Source organism: Mobula hypostoma, chromosome 20 (genome assembly GCF_963921235.1).
Source record: "Mobula hypostoma chromosome 20, sMobHyp1.1, whole genome shotgun sequence".
Taxonomy (NCBI): domain Eukaryota; kingdom Metazoa; phylum Chordata; class Chondrichthyes; order Myliobatiformes; family Myliobatidae; genus Mobula; species Mobula hypostoma.
The window spans coordinates 32891028-32916036 of NC_086116.1; the positions used below are offsets into that span (position 1 = coordinate 32891028).

The window sequence follows — 25009 nt, forward strand, 5'->3', positions numbered from 1 at the left end:
GTGCTAACCACAGCGCTACCATACAGCCCATAGTTTTACGGAAACAAGATCTTCTAAACTGAGGAATCATGTTGATGCTATGTGCATGGGACTTTTTCAAAAGAAGGCAGCTTGAGCATGTAGTTGAAAAGAACTCATGTTGGTATGAGCCAAAAACCTTGTGGAACTGAATTGAATTGTTCCTTAAGAGTTTTATTGTTTCCACCTTTGGACATTAAAAACTATTTGCCCTTCTGTGTGGTCTACCACCATTCCGTAAAATTTTTTTATTTCTTTTTTTCCCCCAAATTCGTGGTGCAAATCTCCCTAGTAGCATGATTTAAAAATATTTTGGTAAATGGAATGGAGTTTAAAAGTATGATGAATTTTCTACTCTTTCTATTCCTCAAATCATAATTTTCTTACCAGATGCCCAGTCATTCATCTCTTTTCACAATTACTGACAGTTATTTCATCTCTCTGGCCATTTTTACCACTTGGATTGAATTATCTTTCATCCTTGTCATCTCGTGCCCCCCCACCCCCACACCAAACTTAAATCATTTATCATTTTCAGAATCATGTTACTAATACCTCGGTCAGTAAGGTCTTTAATATCTTGGTCAATCATGTCTAGGGTATTCATTCAGCTGATTGATACCAAGCACCTCTTATATCAGTAGCAAAATATAAAGTGATACTTCTAAAGATTTCATTGGAATTGTGCTATTTTGTGAACTGCAGTGTTCTTATCTAATTTATTTAGCAGTACAGTGCAGAGAAGGCTTTTAAAGCCAAACAATTACTCCCGCTCCCCCCCCGCCCCAACCCCAATTAACTCTAACCTAATCATGGGACAATATACAATGACCAGTTAACCTACCCAGTATGTCTTTGGACTCTGGGAGGAAACCGGAGCACCTGGAGAAAATGCATATTCCAAGCAGAGGGCGTACAGAGACTCCTTACAGAACCCCGAAACACCCTGACCTGTAATAGGGTCATGCTAACCACTACACTACCTGACACAAGCAGATTTTGATTCTTAAACTGTCTTGTAGGCAAATACCTCAGACTTCTAGTAAACTGGGAAAAATGTTTTAATATGAATGTAATTGCAATATGACAAATAAGCTCTTCTTCCAGCCAGGTACATATATCAATTATAACTGACGTTTAGATGACAAACTTTGCCATCTTCATCAGGGATGATGCCTGGGCATGTCTAGTCTGGTGGTATTTATACCCCCATCATCAGTCCCTCCTGATTGGTTAGTCCTCATTCAATCAGGTTTTGGCTCTCCCACCTTGTTTACAATCGAATTCCAGTTCTTACTTGGAGTGAGACCTTCATCTTGTTAAAATTATTTTCCTTTAGCTTTATTTCAATGGCTTTTGGGGTCACCTGGCAAAGGAAGCCCGAGTAGAGTGTATTTGTCATATATGCTGGGAAAGCACTCGATACTTTAAATTGCAATATGTTTTTTTAAAAAAATGTTCCTGTTATTGGTGCAATGGCATTTATCTATAAAGGCTAGGATTGTAAACCTCTTCCAAAGGAATCAGTAAGTCTGACATGCACCCTTTATCTTCTGAATAATGTTATGTTTAAGCTACTGAATGTAGTTAATACACTGTGCAACTTCCTTTGATTGCTCCACAAAGCCTTTTTTTATACACTAAAACGTAACTGTTGTTTTGATAGAATGGAGTAATGTCTGGACTGATGCAGATGCTGCTTTGGAAGGTCTCTGCTCACATCACAGAACAGTTGGGCATGGCCCCAGGAGGGGAATTCAGGGAGGCCTTCAAGGAGGTAGATACTCCTCTTTTTCAGTTTTATCCCTCTTGAAATTCACTCAGTCTCAGTTGTGTTCAACCATGCCATTTGTATATAGTTGCCTGGATTTGCAGTAACATTGAAGTCATCTGACCTCATCTTCAGTGAAGGGAATCTTAATAGCAATGTGTAATATGTATTTATGCTACTTAATGGGAACTCCAGATACCCTCCTTGTTCACATTCCTATGGAAATCAAGTGGATTATGGGGATTTAAGACTTTGTGATCTATGTTCCCGGCTGGGAGAATATATGGAGTATTCTGGCTTGTTGAATAAAATGTGATGGGTTTTAAAGGTGCATTAAGCCATAATTATTGTTTAATAACACACATTAACATTGTGTTAAGTGTGGATTGTTAATCCCAAAAATTTTTTAATTGCCTTTTATATTGCTATGAAGTTTCAGTATTTCAGCTCCTATGTTAATTGTGTGTGTATGTGTGTTTGTTTCACAGTGTACAATATACATTGTCTAGGAGACTGGAATTCCCAACTTTTTTTTATGCCGTGGATCCCTACCATTAACCAAGGGGTCCATGGATCCCAGGTTGGGAACCTTTGGTCTAAAAGGTTTAATTAAAGTTGGTGCTTTTTGCTTCCTTTGTCTTCTGAGAGTTGGTCCATATGACTGGCTTTATAATCTGTCTCAGAGCATCATTGGTACAGGGTACTAGAGGTACTGTATTTTGTAACTGAAGCCACACAGCTCTGTCCAGGAAAGAGGAAAGCCAGAGATGAAAAATCTTTTGTGGCCTGTTTTCTCTGTGGTCAGTGACAATCTTAGTTGCTCCACTACTGATTATTCTCAATAATATTTAAAATCAATCTTCTTGTTTTCTGACAGATTTATCAGTTTTTCAGTGCTCCGTGCATTTCATTTGGACACCATGGTCATGCAAACGAGTTTATGTAGAAAGCAATGTTTAGTGATTATAATTATATACTCTGCAAGTAGCACGTCAATGTTGTGTTACAGACTCTACTGCTCTTTGCATAAATTGAGTTTTTAGTTTCTGAATATGTTTTCAGTGGTGCAGTTGGCACGTGCCTCTTGTTAACTTGTGTATAAAGGTCTGCTATTTGCCTTTAAGCTACCCCAGTGTGGACTCGTAGAAAAGTACAACACAGAAACAGGCCCTTCAACCCACCCGGTCCGTGCTGAACGATTTGTACTGCCTCGCCCCAACGACCCGCACCCAGACCATAGCCCTCCATACCCCTACCATCCAGGTACCGACCAAACTTCTCGTAAACATTGAAATCGATCTCACATACACCACTGCGCTGGCAGCTCCTTCCAAACTCTCACAACCCTCTGAGTGAAGAATTCCCTCCTCACATTCCCATGACCTCTAGTTATAGTCCCACCCAACCTCAGTAGAATAAGCTGGCTTGCATTTACCCTGTCTATACCCCTCATAATTTTGTATGCCTCTGTCAAATCTCCCCTCAGTCTTCTACGTTCCAAGGAATAAAGTTCTCACACGAAAAAGTCTGCAGATGCTGGAAATCCAAAGCAACACACTCAAAATGCTGGAGAGACTCAGCAGGTCAGGCAGCATCTATGGAAATGCAAAAACAATCGACATTTCAGGCTGAGAGCATTCTTCAGGACTGAGAAGGAAGGGGAAGATATTTAATCTTTCCTTATATTAAAAAAAAAATTATTTTTCCTTCAAACTCATGTCTTCCAGGCCTGGCAACTTCCTTATAAATTTTCTCTATACTCTTTCAACCTTATTTACAACCTTTTCTGTAGGTAGCCCTTACTGTTTCCCATGCTAGGAACAATTATTCACAAAAACATGCTGGGCAAGAATAGCAGGCAGTGTTCTTTCCCCAGATGACTCTTAGGTGAACTATTAGGGTGATTTGAATTCTTTCGGTTTGTTTGACTGATATCAGTTTTTTATTTCTACTTTTCAAATTGAATTTCGATTAAAAGGTCAGCGGCATGGTTTTTGAATTTGCATTATCTGGAGAATGTGTACAGTTTTCTGAGCAAGTCCAGTCACATAACTATTAAAGATATTCCCTTCGAGTACTGCAATAGTCATCCAAATGGTGTGGTTTAGTCTTGGCATGAGTGTTTAACATTTGAAGCATTTACTTTGAGTGGTCTTCCAAGGATAAGATTATGTTTGGCCTTTCAGACAAATCTCTACAAATCGCTCTCCCTGAAGGATTATTTATCTATTTAAATTGTATTAGCTCCAAGATTCTTGGGTGTAAAGGCTTCCGTTATGCAGTGAGCTTTTTATGAACTTGACATTTTTAAAATCTTGTGTGTTGCAGGCTGGGAAAGTGCCTTTCTGTAAGTTTCACCTTGGGGATCGGCCCATCCCCATCACCTTTAAAAGGGCCATTGCTGCACTTTCTCTCTGGCAAAAGGTCAAATTAGCCTGGGGCCTCTGTTTCCTGTCTGATCCTATCAGGTACGAAAAACTGTGATAATTTCAAAAGAATTACAGGCTTCAATTTATGTCCTTTTATAACCAAACAAAATTGTTATGTTGATTATCTGAAAATGTTATAAGTCAATCTGACTTTGTACAGAAATAATATTGAACATGTATTCTTAGGCAGTTTTTACAGATTGTGAAGATCACTGTCATAAGACACTTGCATTAACAACCTGTATTTATGATATTATTTTGGAATGCATGAAAATATCTCAAACCCTTATGCTGTCAGATTCTTAGCTTATTTTATTCCTGGCCTCCATTTACCCATGATAGGAAGACAGGTGGAGGGGCAGGTAGTTTTGAAGTAGCAGAGAGGCTACAGAAGGACTTAAACAGATTAGGAGAATGGGCAAAGAAATGACAGATAGAATACAGTGTCGGGCAGTGTATGGTCATGCACTTCAGTAGAAGATATAAAAGCGTAGGCTATTTTCTAAATGGAGAGAAAATTTAAAAATCTGATCTGAAAAGGGACTTGAGTCCTTGTACAGGATTCCCTAAAGGTTAACTTGCAGGTTGAATAGGTGATGAGGAAGTTAAATGCAATGTTAGCATTCATTTCGAGAGGACTAGAATATTAAAGCAAGGATGTAATTTTGAGGCTTGTAAAGCACTGATGAGGCCTCACTTGTGGTATTATGGGCAGTTTTGGGCCCCTTGTCTTAGAAAAGATCTGCTGACTCTGGCAAACAAGAGGAATTCTGCAGATGCTGGAAATTCAAGCAACACACATCAAAGTAGCTGGTGAACGCAGCAGGCCAGGCAGCATCTCTAGGAAGAGGTACAGTCGACGTTTCAGGCCAAGACCCTTCGTCAGGACCCTTCGCTGACTCTGGAGAGGATTCAAAGGAGGTTCACGAAAATGATACTGGGATTGAAAGGCTTGTCTTGTAAGGAGCATTCGATTGCTCTGGGCTTCTTCTCACTGGAATTCAGAAGAATCATTGAAACCTATTGAATGTTGAAAGGCCTCGATACAGTGGATATGGAAAGGATGTTTCCTTTGGTGGGGGAGTTTAGGACCAGAGGGGACAGCCTCAGAAGATTGGGGCATCCTTTTAGAACGAAGATGAGGAATTTCTTTAGCCAAAGAGTGGTCAATCTTTGGAATTCATTGCCACAGATGGCTTTGGAGTCAAGTCATTGGGTATATTTAAAGTAGAGGTCAACAAATTCTTGATTAGTCTGGGCATGAAAGGATGTAGGGAGAAAGCAAAAGATTAGGGCTGAGTGGGGAAATGGAGTAGGCATGATGAAATGGTGGAGCAGGCTCAATGGGCCAAATAGTCTAATTCTGCTCCTATGTCTTACGGTCTTATAATTCATGCCCCTTAATACTCTCGACCAAACTTTTTGGGGAGGGTTTTGAAAATCTCAATTGACCAATATCTACACTCCAACATTTCCATTTTATGACCATGATGTTATTATAGTGTAACCAGCTCTCACTTTATAATCTGTGAAGCAAATTCTGATATCCTGCTCCATTGGTGGACATGATCGCTTTGTATTCTGCTTCAAATTACTTAACCACTTAATCACACTCCATTATTCCCAGATGTGGAATGCAAGTGTAGGAGCCAAACTTGTGCAGGCTTTTCTCATAATTTAAGTTTTGATGCCATTCTGGTGACTCACCAAATATTTCAAATCCTCCTGAAAATGACTTTGCAAAATAGAATTTCAAAGGTTCAACATACATTTATTATCAAAGTATGTCTGCAGTTTGCAACTCTGAGGTTCGTCTTCCCTGCAGACAGCTCAGAAACAAAGAAAACCATGGAGCCCATTCAAAGAGGAACATTGACCCCCACCCCCCATGCACAAAAAGAAAACAAATCACACAAATAGCAACAAACACAAAAGCAAAAGTCCAGGAATACTCTGTTCAGCTCAGTGTTTGTTAGATGCAAGCCGCTCTGATTCAAAATCAACCAGAAGAGCAACAAAAAAGAGTCCAGAAGCACATAATAATGTGAACTACAGAGTCCAGTCCACAAACCACATCAATTAAACCTTAAACAACAGGAATTCTGCAGAGGCTGGAAATTCAAGCAACATACATCAAAGTTGCTGGTGAACGCAGCAGGCCAAGCAGCATCTATAGGAAGAGGCACAGTCGACGTTTCAGGCCGAGACCCTTCGTCAGGACTAACTGAAGGAAGAGTGAGTAAGGGATTTGAAAGCTGGAGGGGGAGATGCAAAATGATAGGAGAAGACAGGAGGGGGAGGGATAGAGCCGAGAGCTGGACAGGTGATAGGCAAAAGGGGATACGAGAGGATCATGGGACAGGAGGCCTAGGGAGAAAGACGGGGGGGGGGTGTCCCAGAGGATGGGCAAGAGGTATATTCAGAGGGACAGAGGGAGAAAAAGGAGAGTGAGAGAAAGAATGTGTGCATAAAAAGGAGTTTTCTCTAACTTCCGCTAGGCCCCACCTCCCCCTCGTACCCCAGCTGTTACTCCTTTTTATGCACACATTCTTTCTCTCACTCTCCTTTTTCTCCCTCTGTCCCTCTGAATATACCTCTTGCCCATCCTCTGGGTCCCCCCCCCTTGTCTTTCTTCCCGGACCTCCTGTCCCATGATCCTCTCGTATCCCTTTTGCCAATCACCTGTCCAGCTCTCGGCTCTATCCCTCCCCCTCCTGTCTTCTCCTATCATTTTGCATCTCCCCCTCCCCCTCCAGCTTTCAAATCCCTTACTCACTCTTCCTTCAGTTAGTCCTGGCGAAGGGTCTCGGCCTGAAACGTCGACTGTACCTCTTCCTAGAGATGCTGCTTGGCCTGCTGCGTTCACCAGCAACTTTGATGTATGTTGCAATTAAACCTTGCCCACAACCCAAGATCAAGAGTGATGTTCTACTTTGGATTTAATGAAGGTTCTCAACTTTTAAAAATAACTTCATTCAGTTTATAATTGAACACTGAACCTTTAGTTTAAAAGAAACCTCTTGGCCTTTTCGACTGGCTTTATATGCATGGACAACCAAATATCTTTACTCTTTTGCTAGTCCTGGTTATTCATCAGTTTAAAAAGTTTTTCATTTTCTTTCTCTATTCGACCAAAAATTCTATGCTTTACACTTTTTTTATGTCTCTCTTCTTGTGGATCTAACTGTCTCGTTGAACACTACCCTCCCAATATCCACACATTCAAGGAAATCTTGAGGAGCCAGTACCACTATCTAAGTCAGGGATGATGAACCTTTTTGAGAGTGAGCCCAAATAGCAATAAGCTTCTGAATAATTCTCTTGGGTGTGATGGTAACTTTGATCAGTGATTATCATTGTTCAATGAATTAATAACAACAATTATAAGACCATAAAACAGAAGCAGAATTCAGCCATTCAGCCCATTGAGTCTGCTCCGACATTCATGGCTGATTTATTATCCCTCTCAACCCCATTCTCTTGTCTTCTCCTCGTAACCTTTGACACCCTGACTAATCAAGAATCAATGGGTCCTAGGCTTCTGCACTGAGCTGTACGGGCCCTGCCACCACTACACTCGGACGTTTCAATCAGCTTCAAACACTGAGTGATATCTGTCAGTGAGACCACACCACAGTAGGCCAACCTCCCCCTCCTTAAATGAGATGCAGGAAGTCCATTATACTATCAACGGAATTCTCCTGTCCAAACTCGGTAGCTCACTGCAGCCTTTTCCATTGGTACATCCCCAATTTTTTTTAATGGATGTACTGAGCTATCAGGGAAGTTCATAACCTTGGCAATAACATTCACTAAGAACTGGCCTTTTCTCAATAAAACCTACACTAACTTTGGTAGTCAGTCAACACACATCAAAGTTGCTGGTGAACGCAGCAGGCCAAGCAGCATCTATAGGAAGAGGCGCAGTCGACGTTTCAGGCCGAGACCCTTCGTCAGGACTAACTGAAGGAAGAGTGAGTAAGGGATTTGAAAGCTGGAGGGGGAGGGGGAGATGCAAAATGATAGGAGAAGACAGGAGGGGGAGGGATAGAGCCGAGAGCTGGACAGGTGATAGGCAAAAGGGGATACGAGAGGATCATGGGACAGGAGGTCCGGGAAGAAAGATGGGGGGGGGTGACCCAGAGGATGGGCAAGAGGTATATTCAGAGGGACAGAGGGAGAAAAAGGAGAGTGAGAGAAAGAATGTGTGCATAAAAATGAGTAACAGATGGGGTACGAGGGGGAGGTGGGGCCTAGCGGAAGTTAGAGAAGTCAATGTTCATGCCATCAGGTTGGAGGCTACCCAGATGGAATATAAGGTGTTGTTCCTCCAACCTGAGTGTGGCTTCATCTTTACAGTAGAGGAGGCCGTGGATAGACATGTCAGAATGGGAATGGGATGTGGAATTAAAATGTGTGGCCACTGGGAGATCCTGCTTTCTCTGGCGGACAGAGCGTAGATGTTCAGCAAAGCGGTCTCCCAGTCTGCGTCGGGTCTCACCAATATATAAAAGGCCACATCAGGAGCACCGGACGCAGTATATCACCCCAGTCGACTCACAGGTGAAGTGATGCCTCACCTGGAAGGACTGTTTGGGGCCCTGAATGGTGGTAAGGGAGGAAGTGTAAGGGCATGTGTAGCACTTGTTCCGCTTACACGGATAAGTGCCAGGAGGGAGATCAGTGGGGAGGGATGGGGGGGACGAATGGACAAGGGAGTTGTGTCGGGAGCGATCCCTGCAGAATGCAGAGAGAGGGGGGGAGGGAAAGATGTGCTTAGTGGTGGGATCCCGTTGGAGGTGGCGGAAGTTACGGAGAATAATACGTTGGACCCGGAGGCTGGTGGGGTGGTAGGTGAGGACCAGGGGAACCCTATTCCTAGTGGGGTGGTGGGAGGATGGAGTGAGAGCAGATGTACGTGAAATGGGGGAGATGCGTTTAAGAGCAGAGTTGATAGTGGAGGAAGGGAAGCCCCTTTCTTTAAAAAATGAAGACATCTCCCTCGTCCTAGAATGAAAAGCCTCATCCTGAGAGCAGATGCGGCGGAGACGGAGGAATTGCGAGAAGGGGATGGCGTTTTTGCAAGAGACAGGGTGAGAAGAGGAATAGTCCAGATAGCTGTGAGAGTCAGTAGGCTTGTAGTAGACATCAGTGGATAAGCTGTCTCCAGAGACAGAGACAGAAAGATCTAGAAAGGGGAGGGAGGTGTCGGAAATGGACCAGGTAAACTTGAGGGCAGGGTGAAAGTTGGAGGCAAAGTTAATAAAGTCAACGAGTTCTGCATGCGTGCAGGAAGCAGTGCCAATGCAGTCGTCGATGTAGCGAAGGAAAAGTGGGGGACAGATACCAGAATAGGCACGGAACATAGATTGTCCCCCCCCCCATCCCTCCCCACTGATCTCCCTCCTGGCACTTATCCGTGTAAGCGGAACAAGTGCTACACATGCCCTTACACTTCCTCCCTTACCACCATTCAGGGCCCCATACAGTCCTTCCAGGTGAGGCATCACTTCACCTGTGAGTCGACTGGGGTGATATACTGCGTCCGGTGCTCCCAATGTGGCCTTTTATATATTGGTGAGACCCGACGCAGACTGGGAGACCGCTTTGCTGAACATCTACGCTCTGTCCGCCAGAGAAAGCAGGATCTCCCAGTGGCCACACATTTTAATTCCACATCCCATTCCCATTCTGACATGTCTATCCACGGCCTCCTCTACTGTAAAGATGAAGCCACACTCAGGTTGGAGGAACAACACCTTATATTCCGTCTGGGTAGCCTCCAACCTGATGGCATGAACATTGACTTCTCTAACTTACGCTAGGCCCCACCTCCCCCTCGTACCCCATCTGTTACTCATTTTTATGCACACATTCTTTCTCTCACTCTCCTTTTTCTCCCTCTGTCCCTCTGAATATACCTCTTGCCCATCCTCTGGGTCACCCCCCCCCCCCGTCTTTCTTCCCGGACCTCCTGTCCCATGATCCTCTCGTATCCCCTTTTGCCAATCACCTGTCCAGCTCTCGGCTCTATCCCTCCCCCTCCTGTCTTCTCCTATCATTTTGGATCTCCCCCTCCCCCTCCAACTTTCAAATCTCTTACTCACTCTTCCTTCAGTTAGTCCTGACAAAGGGTCTCGGCCTGAAACGTCGACTGCGCCTCTTCCTATAGATGCTGCTTGGCCTGCTGCGTTCACCAGCAACTTTGATGTGTGTTGCTTGAATTTCCAGCATCTGCAGAATTCCTGTTGTTTGGTAGTCAGTACCCATTTGTGCTGTATGTCCTGACATTAAGTACTCTATGTCATATGATATCGATATCCAGAGTTCTCCTGTAAGGTGCACTACCTTACCCCAACATCCGTGGATGTGAATGACTAAGTATTTTTCCATAAAAATATGAATGACTTTCAAAAATTATAATTGGGTGATTAGCTAAGAAAATATGTTATTACAAATCTGTTTTTTCAAACACAGCAGCAAAAAATCTATATCCTGTAGTAGAATTATTCTGACCCTGCAAACATAAAAATGATTACTGAACCAGCACCCTGCAGTTGATACAAATAATTATCACTAGAATTATAAGACTAAAAGACTTTTTTTCAGAAAAAGAATGAGTTCTGTTGCTTCTTTATGCATATTCATAACAGAGACACTGAAATAAATGAAGTATTTTAAGAAAATCTGTTCAGTGTCACATGCCAACATAATTTTTGCATGTGCCATAGGTTCACCACCCCTGACCAGGTAATATCACCTGTCACATCTCAACAAAATGCAGATCACACCCTCCCCCCTCCCCCACATTCAATTTGCTGCATCCAGTGCAACACCAAAGATTTACTTCTACTTAACGCCCTTGATTTAAGCTTTTTCAGGTGATGCCTCAAAAAGGCAGCATCCATCATTGAGGACCCCCAATTACGTAAGACATGCCCTCTTCTCATTGCAACCAACAGGGAGGAGGTACAAAAGACGGAAGGCACACAAGTCAATGTTTCAGGAACTGCTTCTACCACTCTGCCAATGAGCCCATCACACTACCATAGTATTTTTCCCCTTTTTTCACGACATTTAATATTAATATTTTATATATTATAATTTATAGTTATTACTATGTTTTGTGATGTACAGTTGCAAGAAAAAGTTTGTGAACCCTTTGCAATTACCTGGTTTTCTGCATTAATTACTCACAAAACATTGTCGTATCTTCATCTAAGTCACAATAATAGATAAACGCAATTTGATGTACAAACAATTGTACTTTACATGTATTATTGAACACATTGTTTAATCATTCACAATCCAGGCTGGAAAAAGTATATGACCCTTGTATTTAATAACTGGTAGAACCGGCTTTAGCAGCAACAACCTCCACCAAACAGTTCCTGCAGCTGCTGATCCAGCTTGCACAACAGCGAAGAGGAATTGTAGACCATTCCTCCTTACAAAACTGTTCCAGTTCATCAATATTTTTGGGATACCTTTCATGAACAGCCCTCTTCAGGTCATGCCACAGTTTCTCAATTGGGTTAAGGTCTGTCTGTACTCTGACTTGGACATTCCGAAACTCGAATTTTCTTCTTTTTAAACCATTCCGTTATTGATTTACTTTTGTTTTTCTTATCATTGCCTGGTTGCATCATCCAACTTCTATTAAGCTTCAGGTGACAGACTGCCACCCTTGCATTTTCCTGTAAAATGTCTTGATACAATTTTGAATTCAATTTTCCCTCAACGATTGCAATCTGTCCGGCCTGGAAGCATGATGCTCCTTCCACCATGCTTCACTGTTGGGATGAGGTTTTGGTGTTAGTGTGCAGTGCCCCTTTTGCTCCATAATGGTGTTAAGTGTGCACTTCTGCCAAAAAGTTCAACTTTTGTTTCATCTGTCCACAAAACATTGTTCCAGAAATGTTGTGGAACCTCCAGGTGGTCTTTCACAAACTTGAGACATGCAGCAATTTATTTATTTATTTACTTACTTGGAGAACAGTGATTTCCTCTGTGGTGTCATTCCATGAAAACCATTCTTGTTTGGTGTTTTTCTTATAGCAGACACAAGAAAAGCAACTAACAAATATTAGAGATTTCTACAGGTCTTTAGCTGTTACCCTTGGATTCTTTTTTCACCTCCTTCAGCATTGCACATCGCGCGCTTGGTGTGATCTTTGCAGGACACCCACTCCTTGGGAGAGTAGCAGTAGTACTGAGTTTCCTCCACTTGTAGACAATTTCTCTTTCTGTCGACTAATGAACACTCAGGTCTTTAGAAATGCTTTTGTGGCCTTTTCAAGCTTCATGCATCTCTACAAAGTTGTTTTGATCGAGGCATGGTGCACTTAAACAGATCTTTCTTGAGAAGAGCAGGCTCTGTCACTGACCGGACTTTGTGTGTCTTTTTGATAGGGCAGGGCACCTCTACAACCCACACCTCCAATCTCACCTCTTTGGCTAAAATACCTGACTCCAAATAGCTTTTGTAGAGATCGTTATCACAGACATTCAAATACTTTTTTTTTAAACCTAAACTGTGACTGTTTAAATGGTGTATTCAGTATTGACGAGAAGTACATTTGTTTGTGTGTTATTAGTTTGGGCAGATTGTGTTTGTCTATTATTATAACTCCGATGAAGATAAATTTAATTAATGTAGAAAACCAGGTAATTGCAAAGGGTTCACAGATTTTTTTTCTTGCAACTGTACTTCTGCAAAACAAATTTCACAACACAGGCCAGTGATATTAGACCTGATTCTGGTTCTTTTATAGCGCAGCAGTTAGCACAACACTTTACGGTATCAGCAACCCAGGTTCAATTCCCACCGCTGCCTGTAAGGAGTTTCTATGTTCTCCCCATGATTGTGTGGGTTTCCTCTGGGTGCTCCAGTTTCCTCCCACAGTCCAAAGACCTACCAGTTCGTAGGTTAATTGGTCATTGTAAAGTGTCCCATGATCAGGCTAGCATTAAATCAGGAGATTGCTGAATGGCATAGCTCAAAGGGCAGGAAATGCCTATTCCACACTCTTTTCTCAGTAAATAAATTGTGGGTTTAATGTGTATTCTGCATCATGTATTTCATACTGAAATTATTCAATTTTTCTCAGCTTTGTAATTTGCTCAAAGGAGCAAGTGTAAAATTAGTCATAGTATATTTTATCATAAACTTTTAATTGATCTGTTTCAGTAAAGATGACGTAGAAAAGTGCAAACAAAAAGATCTTCTGGAGCAGATGATGTCTGAAATGATTGGAGAGTTTCCTGATCTTCACCGCACCATTGTTGCTGAACGAGATGTTTACCTAGCCTATATGCTAAAGCAAGCCGCAAAGCCGTTAGAACTACCTCTGGCTTTGGGACGTAAGTCTAACCCAGGGATTGGAATTATGTATGGTACTCAGATATGCACACCTTCTGTTAGCCAACTCTGCATTACAATTGTGCTGCTGGCCGATGTGTACCACACTGCTTCATGCCTTGATCTCTAACCCGTGTTGAGTTAGGTCATTTTAGCCAAGACAACTCTGAAGAGCTACATTTTGCATTCTTGGTTCTCTTCACTGATTTCTGCAAGGCAATAAATGGAAGGACAGGGATCCCTGCACATTGCTCAGTGTACTGAGAATTAAACTGTATAAGAAGAAGGGTCACCTTGTGATGCTGTGCAATTCCAGAAATTGTTCTCCTATAGGGCAGCACGGTAGCGTAGTGGTTAGCACAATGCTTGACTGTACCAGCAACCCAAGTTCAGTCCCTGTGAGGACTTTGTACGTTCTCCCCGTGACCGTGTGGGTTCCACCAGGTGCTCTGGTTTCCTCCCACAGTCCAAAGACATACTTGTTAAGTTAACTGGTCATTGTAAATTGCCCCTTGATTAGGTTGGGATTAAATCAGGGTTGTCCCATTAACAGAAGAGAGCAGGAACAAATTCAAGTCACTGGTCTGTAAGGGCCAGAAGGCCCTATTTCACACTATCTCGAAATCAGGGGTTCTCAACCTGGGCTCCATGGACCCCTTGGTTAATGGTAGGGGGCCACGGCATAGAAAAGGTTGGGAATCCTTGCGCTAAGTATATTAAATAAATAAATAAATAAATAGATAAATAAGATTTAGGTAGTAGGTAGAACAGGTGACTTGGCTCCACTGAATTCGATTTGCTCCTGTATTGGTTTTCCCAGTGCTCAGCTTTTCTTCCACATTCCAGGGATGTGGTTAATTGGTTATGTAAATGACCTAAAGTGTAGGTCGGTGGAAGGAGCATAAAAATGAGGTTGATGATATGCTGAAGAAGAGGTTATGGTAGGTGTTCCTAACCTGAGGTCCATGGACCCTTTGCTTAATGGTATTGTTCCATGGCATAAAAAAGATTGGGAAACCTTGTATTATGGGGAATGGGAGTGCTGGCAGTTGCTCTATGGGTGAATATAGGGGACCATTCAGCATGCAGAAACAACGTCATCATAAAAAATACCAAGTTCATAGTAAATTTATTATCAAATTACATACGTCACTATATACAACTCAATTTCTTAAAGCATACTCAATAAATCCATAATAAAATAATAACCATAATAGAATCAATGAAAGACTACAATAACTTGGGTGTTCAATCAGTGTACAAAAGGCAACAAACTGCAAATATAAAAATAAAGAAATAGTAATAATAAATAAATGATAAATATAAAAAACATGAGGTAAAGAACTCTTGGAAGCAAGACGATTGAAAGTTTTGCATTTAAGATTGTTTAATGTCATTTCCTGTACACCAGAATATTTAAAAGTTTAATGATTGTGCACCACAATTACCATTTGAGGCTCAGTCAGTTATGTTTCTGCTTGTTCTATAGCTGAGCCCAGCCAGCGAATGCCATCCGTTGTGGTAGGAGTCGTTGGAATGGGTCATGTGCCAGGAATTGAGAAGAACTGGAATAATCTATTAAATATTCAAGAAATAATAAGGTAAAGTTTGCTCTCCCTTTCAGGTGAAACTGCTTTGGGTTAATGTATGTTGATTATTTATGTCAAGAACATAAAGTTGGTATACAGGAGTTACTTAGTGTATCCTGTTTATAATGACTTGCTAATGCGGGTGGGGTGGAATGGTTACGTGAAAACTTGGGATGGCGGCTATATGTTTTAAAATCCTTGATTTGGCTAATTATCTCCTCATGAAATTTGGGACGCCACAGTAGAGTAGCAGCTACTGCGACACTATAACAGCTCGGTGTCGGGATTCAGTTGTGCTGACAAACGTAAAGAGTTTGTCTGTTCTCCCCATCACTGCTTGGGTTTCCCACCTGTGCTCTGGTTTCTTCCCACAGTCCTAAGACATACCGGTTGGCAGGTTAATTGGTCATTGTAAGTGGTCCAGTGATTGGGCTGGGGTTAAATAGGTTAATTGGTCATTGTAAGTGGTCCAGTGATTGGGCTGGGGTTAAATGGGTTAATTGGTCATTGTAAGTGGTCCTGTGATTGGGCTGGGGTTAAATGGGTTAATTGGTCATTGTAAATGGTCCTGTGATTGGGCTGGGGTTAAATGGGTTAATTGGTCATTGTAAATGGTCCTGTGATTGGGCTGGGGTTAAATAGTTGGGTTATTGAGCAGTGCAGCTTGTTGGGCTGGAAGGACCTGTTCTGTGTTGTATCTCTAAATCAGGGGTTCTTTGTGCTATGGACCTCTATGAAGGGTATGTGGACCCCAAATTAGGAGCCCCTGTTCTAAATAAATGGATAGAGAATAGTCTCCATGAAGTTCAGGAACTGCCTTAAAGTGAGTGAGATGAAAAAAAAAATGTGTGCCACCTAGAAAATAGATTGGGTCTTGAAATGTGCTGAGTAGCAGCCACATGGGGTGGAATGTGGGAATGTCATTTTGCTCAGCAGGAAGGAGTCACTAAGTCAGAGGTTCCCAACCGAGGGTCCACAGGCCCCTTGCTTAATGATATTGGAACCCCTAGACTGGAAGCATTGCCAGCTTGGCACCCAGTATTTCTAGCAGGGTGGAAGGCGATTTAGCACTCATTGATACTGGATGTCCAGCGGGCAGAGGGATGATGCCCAAGTATTTTTTTGTGACGCATCACTATCGGGGGGGCTCTGCAGAAGCAGCAGTGTGGAATGAGTAACATTATTGGTGTACTTCAAGAGAACATAAAAGATCAAAAGTGGAACTTCTGAACAGAGTTTGTCAACAGGAATCATGTCACCAAAACTGCATGGTTTTCAAAGTTCAAAGTAAAGTTACAATGGAAGTACATGTATGTCACCATATACAACCCTGAGGTTCATTTACTTATGGGCATACCAAATAAATCCATAATAGGATAATAACCCTAATGGAATCAATGAAAGACCGCCCAACTTGCATGTTCAGCCAGTGTGCAGAAGACAACACCCTGTAGAAATACATTAAAAAAAATAAGAAATAAATAAGCAATAAATATCAAGTACATAAGATGAAGAGTCCTTGAAAATGAGTTCAGAGGTTTTGGGAACATTGCAATGATGTGGTGAGTGAGGTGATCTCCTCTGGTTCAGGAGCCTGATGGTTGAGGGGTAGTAACTGTTCCTGAACCTGGAGGTGTGGGTCCTGAGGCTCCTGTACCTCCCTGATGGTAGCAGCAAGAAGAGAGCATGACCTGGGTGGTGGGGGTCCCTGATAGATGCTGCTTTCCTGCAAAAGTACTCCATGTAGATGTGCTTAATAGTGGAGATGGCTTTATCATGATGGACTGGGCTATATCCACTACTTTTTGTATGATTTTTTTGATTCGAGGTCATTGGTGTTTCCAAATTGGTTTAAATCACTAACTAGCTATGCTCTATGTTATAAGTGATGTCCTGGACTTTATCAATAGCAGTGTGTGGTTTTATCATTGCTGGTTTTGGAGATGCCATGTTTTAATTTTCAGAACAAATTCTTTAATTTTTGATTTTATTGCCAGTGATTCCTGATTTTAAAAATATCAACTCTGTGTTTCATTAAAACATATTTGATGATTTAGGAAGTGAAATTCTGAAAATCATCTGAACTGAGGCAAGTTAGTGTGGCATGTCTGTGTCCTCCATCCTGGAGGCAGGAAGTATTTTCAGGGTTTTTAGTTGGACATAGTTATGGAATTCTGGATTTCACCAAAATTGGAAAAAAAAAATCAACTTAGGAATTCCATTTATGTTCTGAGAGACAATTATTTTGAATGTATTTTTAAAATTTAGTCACTTCTCAGGATCTAGTCATCGATGTAAAGGCCAGCAATTGTTCATTCCTCATTGCCCTTGAATTGCTGGAAACCATTTCAGGGGGTATCTAAAAATGAACAACATTGGGTCGGGACGCACGCAGTCAGGAAAGGTTTCCATGCCTGGAAGAGATTAGCAGATCTGATTTTCTGTGCTGGTCTGGTAATTTCACCAATGTGACTGCTGCACTGTAGTTCAAGAGTTGATTTGAGGTATGCCAGCGTTGGCATGGTTCAGGAACAGTATGGGGATAAATGCCTAACCAGTTTTATGGCTGTCCTGGAGTGTCTGCCAAGGGTTTACATAAAAGCAGCTTAATAAATGTTTTAATGCGATTACATTCTTGATGAAAATCAGTAAGGTCTAGATACAGTAAATCAGAAATAAAACTGGAAAAAGCTGGAAACCTTTTGAGATTGGGCATCATCTTCAGAGAGAGTGAGTTTGTCTGAAATATCAAAACTGGAGAAAAGAAAACAAGGTAGCTTGAAGCAATAGAGTGAAGAGGGGAGAGGTGGATGGACAAATGAGAGTGAACGTTGTAGTGGTCATCCAGTTGATGGGTGAATGGGGGTGGTTGTACTGGTTGACCAGTTGACAAGTGAATGGGGCAGTTGTAGTGGTTGACAAGTGAATGGGGCATCTGTAGTAATCATCCAGTTGACAGGTTAATGGGGCAGTTGTAGTGGTTGATGAGTGAATGGGGACAGTTGCAGTAGTTGACCAGTTGACAGGTGAATGAGGGAGGTCATCCAGTTGACGAGTGAACGGGGACAGTTGCAATAGCTGACCAGTTGACGGTGAGTGCGGACAGTTGTAGTGGTTGACCAGTTGACCGTGAGTGGAGTCGGTTGAAGACAACACAAACACAGGAACATAGACGTTGGGATGTGTAAGCCTTGTGGAACACACCAAGCGGGTCAGGTGGCACCAGTGAAGAGAGAGAAACAAGCAAATCACAAACCGGTGATTTGTAGCAGGATTGGTGAGTTACGATACAGACCGGGAAAATGTTATCTGAATTTGTAGAAATTATACTGAGTTCAGAAGCCTGCAGTGTGCCTAATGGAAGATGAAGTGTATTATACCAGTGCAGAAGGTTGTAGGCACAAGTTAAAAGTATTATAGGAGGTGGATGGAGAATTAAAATACCAAGCAACAGGGATTTCTGAGTCGTTCCTGGAAATAGGTGCATTCGGTTAATCCTGACCCCACCCCATCAGAGATGATCCATTTTATAAATTTTTTAATGTATTTTAATTTCCAGTTTTATATACTTAAAGTAATTTCTAATTTTTATTATGTTCTGCTGTTGCATAACAGCAAGTTTCACGACATAAGCCAATGATGTTAAACCTGCTTCTGATTCTGATCCCTCCCAAGAACTTGTTTTCTCTCTTCTCCACCCACTTCCTGACAAATGTTGGTCTGAAAGGTTGGTTCTTTGTACCACTGCTGCCTAACTAGATACGCTTTGCCAACCAGTTCATGTTGATGTGTTTAGTGCATCGTTTCTTTCCTCTTCCTTCAATAACCAATGGATTACCCTTTTTTCTCGACAGTGTTCCTCCACCTTCATTAGCTTTGAAAATATTGAAGTTTACTCTTAAAACAACTGTTTTTGGACTCGTGGGTTATGGCTGCTACCGTTTGGGAAAAGGGACCATTCAGTTGATGCTGTCAAGACCATTTGTACAGAGTTACCTCCATAAATACTCAAGTAAAATCTTCTAACTGAAAGGAAGACATTGAGAAATGCTGACGGAAGATTTGGATTTTCCAGTGTTTGATTTACACTTTGAATTCAGTAACAGATGTGATTCAGAACATGGATGACTTCAGGTTGACAGGCCGCACCCGCTGGGAATGACGAGAAATAATTAAGAAATTACACTGATTCCATGTTATGCAAAAAAGCATGAGTTGTAACTCGCAAGAAATGTGCTCTATAAACTTAATTCACAAGTTACTGTATTTTAAGCCTGTCAGTTTGAGAGTAGGTGTGGCAGAACGTAAATTTACAAATTCATATTTTGAAATATTGCAGTAGTATTATTTTCATTGAATGCACATCAGGAAGCCTATGGTTGCTTTAGAATCGTGTTCAGATGCCACTGGGGCAATTTTGGGATTATCTCATCTGCTCTTTAACAATTGAAACTACACAGAACTGTCCTGGTAACTTTTAAGATTTTGATGTATTATCCAAAAGGCAGCAATTGTTTACAGTTTAAGATACAACCAGTAGCTTTTAGTTACATTTATTAACTCTTATTTTGAAGGTTAATGGATTCTAATAAAATAAGTATTTACAATTATTTATGATTCACTCTTTCAAAAGCTGCATGCATTTCCAGGTTTTTGCTTCCCCTTCTGAAGTTTGCCATTTTACAGCATATTTCAAACTGATGTGTAGACTTCCTCCCCATTTTCCACCCACCCCTGCCTCCCTCTTTCCAGAGCAACATATTTGAAAGACCTTTTACTTGTAGGAGTGCTGAAGGAAGATTTGCATTTTTCCAGTGTTCAATTTACACCTGGAATTCAGTAACGGATGAGATTCAGAACATGGGTGAATTCTCATTGAAAGGCCACACTAGCTGGGAGTGATAAAAGACCAGAAATCTCCATTTCTGGAAATAATGAGGGGTTGCTGTATAATTACTAAGGCCCCTTCCCTTATTTTGGTTATTTTAGATTACAATGATTAGTATTCTTTGAGTACGAGCAGGGCTATGTTCCGATGAGGGATTTTCACTGTCAAGTTTAATGGGTTTTTTTTCAGTTCCATACACAGGTATCCAGTTGCATAGTAGATTTATCACCTGTTTCTATCCAGCAAGCATTTCATCAATTTTCTGCGTTGTTTAAAAAGTATGAAGAACACTTAATGCCGTACAATGACATAATCTGCTTTTAATACTCCACCCTTCTTGCCTTAGTCCAGGGGCTCCCAGCCTGGGGCCCACCAACGCCTTGCTTAATAGTACTGCTCCTTAGCATAAACAAAGGTCGGGAACCCCTGCCTGAGTCAAATGATTATAGCATTCCTAATAGCCGATTACATGCCAAATCTGGCCAGGCAGTAATCTGATTGAAAACTGCTTCCTCTATCAGAGTTGGGAATATAATACATTCTTCAGTTTATTATGAATTGTATTCTGCTACGCTCGTTTTTATTTATGGACGGTTGATAATTAAAAACACAGTTTGCCAGTGTTTTAGTTTGCAAGGTTTGCTCTCGTTGATTACGCTATTCTGAATTTGTATTTCCATTAAATGTTTTCAAATCATTCGAGGAATCTAGTAAGGCTTACTTAAGCAGTAGTGATCGTGTTCACTTACTGTGAATCTGCACATCTTGCTGATTGCTAGACTGCTCCTGCTTCATATTTGTAGGTCACGTACAGGGGTTCCCAGCTTTAATGCCATGGAGCCTTGCCATTAATCCAAGGGGTCCATGCTCCCCATGTTGGGAGCTGTTGGTCTAGTATCACCTACAACACCAAAACATTGCTCTGTGAAATTCTGTATTCCGTCTAATGCAAATTGTGCAGGGAAAAATGAATAAAAGGTAATAATTTATAATTTAATTATTGAGATTACAACTTTTTCATCTGAACAATGAATTGTGTGTGGGTAAATACATGGGTATAACATTAAAAATGAGATTCTGCAGCACCCAAAATGCTGGAGGAACTCAGCAAGTCAGGCAGCATCTATGGAGGGGAATAAAGGATCTTGACCCAAAACACTGACTCTCCATAGATTACTGAGTTCCTCTGGCATTTTGTTGTTGTGATACGTATAACCATGCAGTTTTCTTGACAAGTAAAGGGTATTTAACCTTTTGAATGTTTGCAGAAATGTAAAGTGCACCTTGATGCCTTTGGGGAGATAGGTACATTAGTTTGTCATACAAATCACACCCATCTTATTTCTGGTACAACTAGTTTAACAATTTTGACTAAAATTGTCAGGGAAATGGTAGAGTGAAAATAATGTAATGGAAATGCATGCCTGCATCAGGAATCTGAATGCATTGCAAGTGTTGTCTCTTATGTTAATAATAATTGTGTGCCATATATATCTTGATTTGGATAAGCTGTAACTTTAACCATATTAGTAAACAGTTTTGTTAGTTAGATTTAAAGCAGAGTGTATCAGCAGATCTAAGTTATAAAATCATATGGATCACAAAAACATTTGAGATGTTATTCAAAGGTCTTTATGTTTTAAATATCTTTTGGGAAATGTTTAATTCTGATGGAATGAGTAACATTTCCTCTAACCTTTAATAAACTTCAGAAAATGAAATGTTGCGTGTTATACGGTACTATTTAATTTTGAGGAAAGTAGAATTAAATATGAAAAACATGTAACTTAACACCTGTTCATGCTCATGGTTTTAATTCTAGTTTTCCCCAGACTAAATACTCAAAATAACTGGACATGCACGAGTTGTGAATTTTTTTTTCCAGTCAGTAGTTTCCCCCATAGCCAACACTGGTCTTTTTGTGATTCATTAAATTATTTCAAAACTGAATTCATTTAAACTGAAATTAAGCTTTCAGCCATGCCTATGTATAATCACATCTGTCTGCTTTGTGTGTAACTACAAAGAATCTTTATTTCTGATTTGGTAACTCCTGTTATTTTGAAGCTTTCTGTTACCCTTGCTGAATATTGTGGTGTGCAGCAATTTGAATTCATTTCTGAAAACTTTAATAACTCTGCCTTATTAAATAAAATTGATACTGAACATTCTTTTTATTTACACGCAGCTCATATTGCAAGCAAAATGTAAAACTTCAAAAGCGCATCTGTTAATGTCAAAATAGTTTCCATTAGAAGTAAATATGCATTTTGGTGTCATGCAAAAATTCAAGTGTAAAGTGGGTCTGTTGGTCTTGACTGACAAGAATCAATAAATAGAATGGTTTGAATTGTACATTTGAATTAATTAAATTCAACATGTATCGAGGGACAATGAGAACCAAAGATGGTAGGTAATAGAGTTGATCTGGTCACTGGATTTAGCAGTCTTAACAATCTTCTAGTCTGTGCTTTTTCAAATCAGAATTTAATGCTACCTATAAATCATGGGAAATGTGAGATACAGCAAAATTTAAATTCCAGCTTGTCATTCCCATTCCTGGGATTGTTTTGCAGAAACACTTACTTTAAGATAACATTCCCTGGAAAATGTTACTTCTAATGTAACAAGCCTTGATTTTTGTTTGGTTATCTATTGTGTGATGCTGCCTTGCTGGGCTTCATTTCTGCTTCTCAGGTACTGGACTTTTGTTTAAATGGAATCACTTGGTGGGACAATTGAGTTTTACAGAGTCAGGGTTTCTGGTCTTTCTGATGTGGGTAATGCGGTTTTTGTACCATTGTAATATGTACTTAAAATATCTATATTCAATTTCTGTAGGATTGTGCCTTTTAACTGCTGAGCATTCTGAGGTATTACAGATCATAATGGTAACGTTCTTGTAAAAATAAAATTTTGCAGAGATTTTACTTGTGTTTCAGTTATGTTTTTTGGATAGCAGGGTGGAAATACATCTCTACCGAAGGAGGTATAAGGAGCTCCTTGCCCTCCGCTAGCCTGCAGGTCACCCTTGGGCAAGGTGTAGCACCTGCTTAGCCTCCCGATCAGGGTCATGTGAAGCCATGGGAGCAGGTGGTGGATGGTTGTATGAGCAGTTGACGCATATCACAAGTCCTGGTTATGTGATCACTGACACTAGGCAGACAATCTCTGAAGAGTATTGATAACGGCTGGGGTCACTCATCTTGTAAAGACACTGCCTAGAAGCAAGTAATGGCAAGCCACTTCTGTAGAAGAATTTGCCCAGTATGATCATGTCAAATCCGCCCACGTCATGATGATAAATTTTCCATTGAATATCCTGCATCTTAGTGAGTTTTTGTTATAAAATTCCAAATCACCATAACTAAGGGGGTCATGATCTATTGTAGGGATCCTAGAGTTGTACAAATACAAGATAAATAAATTTATTCTAATGCCCTTGTTGGATTGTTGTTCCATTTGGGGAAGAAATTTTTTTTGGGAGATCTAGTTTTTTCCTTTCCGAATGAGGTTTAGTGGAATGCTGGTTTAGAGGGCATAAGCTATCATGAGAGGTTGGACAAACTTTGGGTGTTTTCTTTGGAGCAGCAGAAGCTGAGAGGAGATTTGAAAGAGGATATTAAGATTGAGAGGCATAGGAAGAGTAGAGAGTATCTGTTTCAGCAGGTTGAAATATCTTAATACAAGAGGGCATACATTGAAGGTGAGAGGGGTTGGGTTCAAGGAGGATGTGAGGATGTGTGTTTTTTATTACTTAGAGAGTGGTGAATTCCTGGGATGTCCCTGTCCCTGTTATAGAACAGTACAAGCCAGCAACAGGCCATTCAGTCCAAATGTTGTGCCAAGCCAGCTAACAGGCAAAACAAAAGCATACCAACACTAATCTATCTACACCTTGTCCATATCCCTCTATCCTTCTTAAATCCATGTGCCTATCCAAATGTCTCTTAAAAGCCTCTAATGTATTTGTCTCTACCACCGTACCTGGCATCAACGACTGACTAAAATACTTAACCCCTCACAACCCTTTTGAACCTACCCCCTTCTCACCTTCAATGCATGCCCTCTGCTATTAGACAGTTCAAGCATGGGAAACAGATACTCCCTGCCTACTCGATCTCTGCCTCTCATAATCTCGTAAACCTCTATCAGATCTCCCCTCAGCCCCCACCACTCTCATGCTACTTAATGTTCTATGGTGACAGAGGCAAATACATTAGGGACTCCTAAGAACTTTAGATAGGCACGTGAATGTGAAGATGATGGAGGGATATGGACATCATGTAGATAACACGGCTTAGTTTTCGGGAGGGTGGGGGGAGTTAATTTACTTTTTAGCTGGTTCGGCATGACATTGTGGGCTGTAGAACCTATTCCTGTGCAATACTGTTTGATAAGGTGAAAAGTTTATTAAAGCCAATTTTCAACTGACTAAAGTTCTATACAGTCAGGATCAGTTTGTGAACCAGCTCGTCATATTGTGTAGTATCTTCAATTTTGTTTCCTCTCCTGGAAAGAGGGATGATCTACAAGTGTCATTTTTAAAGTTCCCTGATGATTGAAAGCACTCCAGATTGTGATTCCAGTGCCTGAGTTTTCCCCTAAATCATAAATCACTTTAGATAAGAATCTTCGAGATTCAGGAACTCTGATCAATTGTTAAAACGGTGGGGGTGGGAGGTGCATGACGGCTGAGAGGGTGGAGAGAAGAGAGATGAGTGGAAAGTTGTGTTGTGCAGTACTTTTGTATGGTAGCTCCCTCCCAGCTGGTCTTGGTCAGCATTCCATGAGGAGTCATCATGATTGAACTAATATTGACTGAAGCAAGAGATTGCAGAAACACAAACTACTACCAGAGCTGGGGTCCACAAACCCCTCGGGTAATGGTAGAGGCCCATGGGTTAAAAAGAGGTTGGGAATACCTGTGCTGGAGGAATGTAGTGGGTCTGG

General features: G+C 41.1%; 1 protein-coding gene across 14 annotated transcripts in view; it reads left to right on the plus strand.

Annotated features, from left to right (window-relative positions):
• trabd (TraB domain containing) overlaps positions 1-22972 on the plus strand; it is a 61301-nt gene extending 38329 nt beyond the window's left edge. For all 14 annotated transcript variants that reach the window (XM_063072599.1, XM_063072606.1, XM_063072600.1 and 11 more), the window contains exons 7-11: positions 1685-1795; positions 4118-4257; positions 13409-13581; positions 15069-15180; positions 19023-22972. In XM_063072599.1, coding sequence (XP_062928669.1) covers positions 1685-1795; positions 4118-4257; positions 13409-13581; positions 15069-15180; positions 19023-19194 — 708 coding nt within the window. In that variant the 3' untranslated portion in view covers positions 19195-22972. The remainder of the gene's footprint in view (positions 1-1684; positions 1796-4117; positions 4258-13408; positions 13582-15068; positions 15181-19022) is intronic.
• Positions 22973-25009: the final 2037 nt, after the last annotated feature.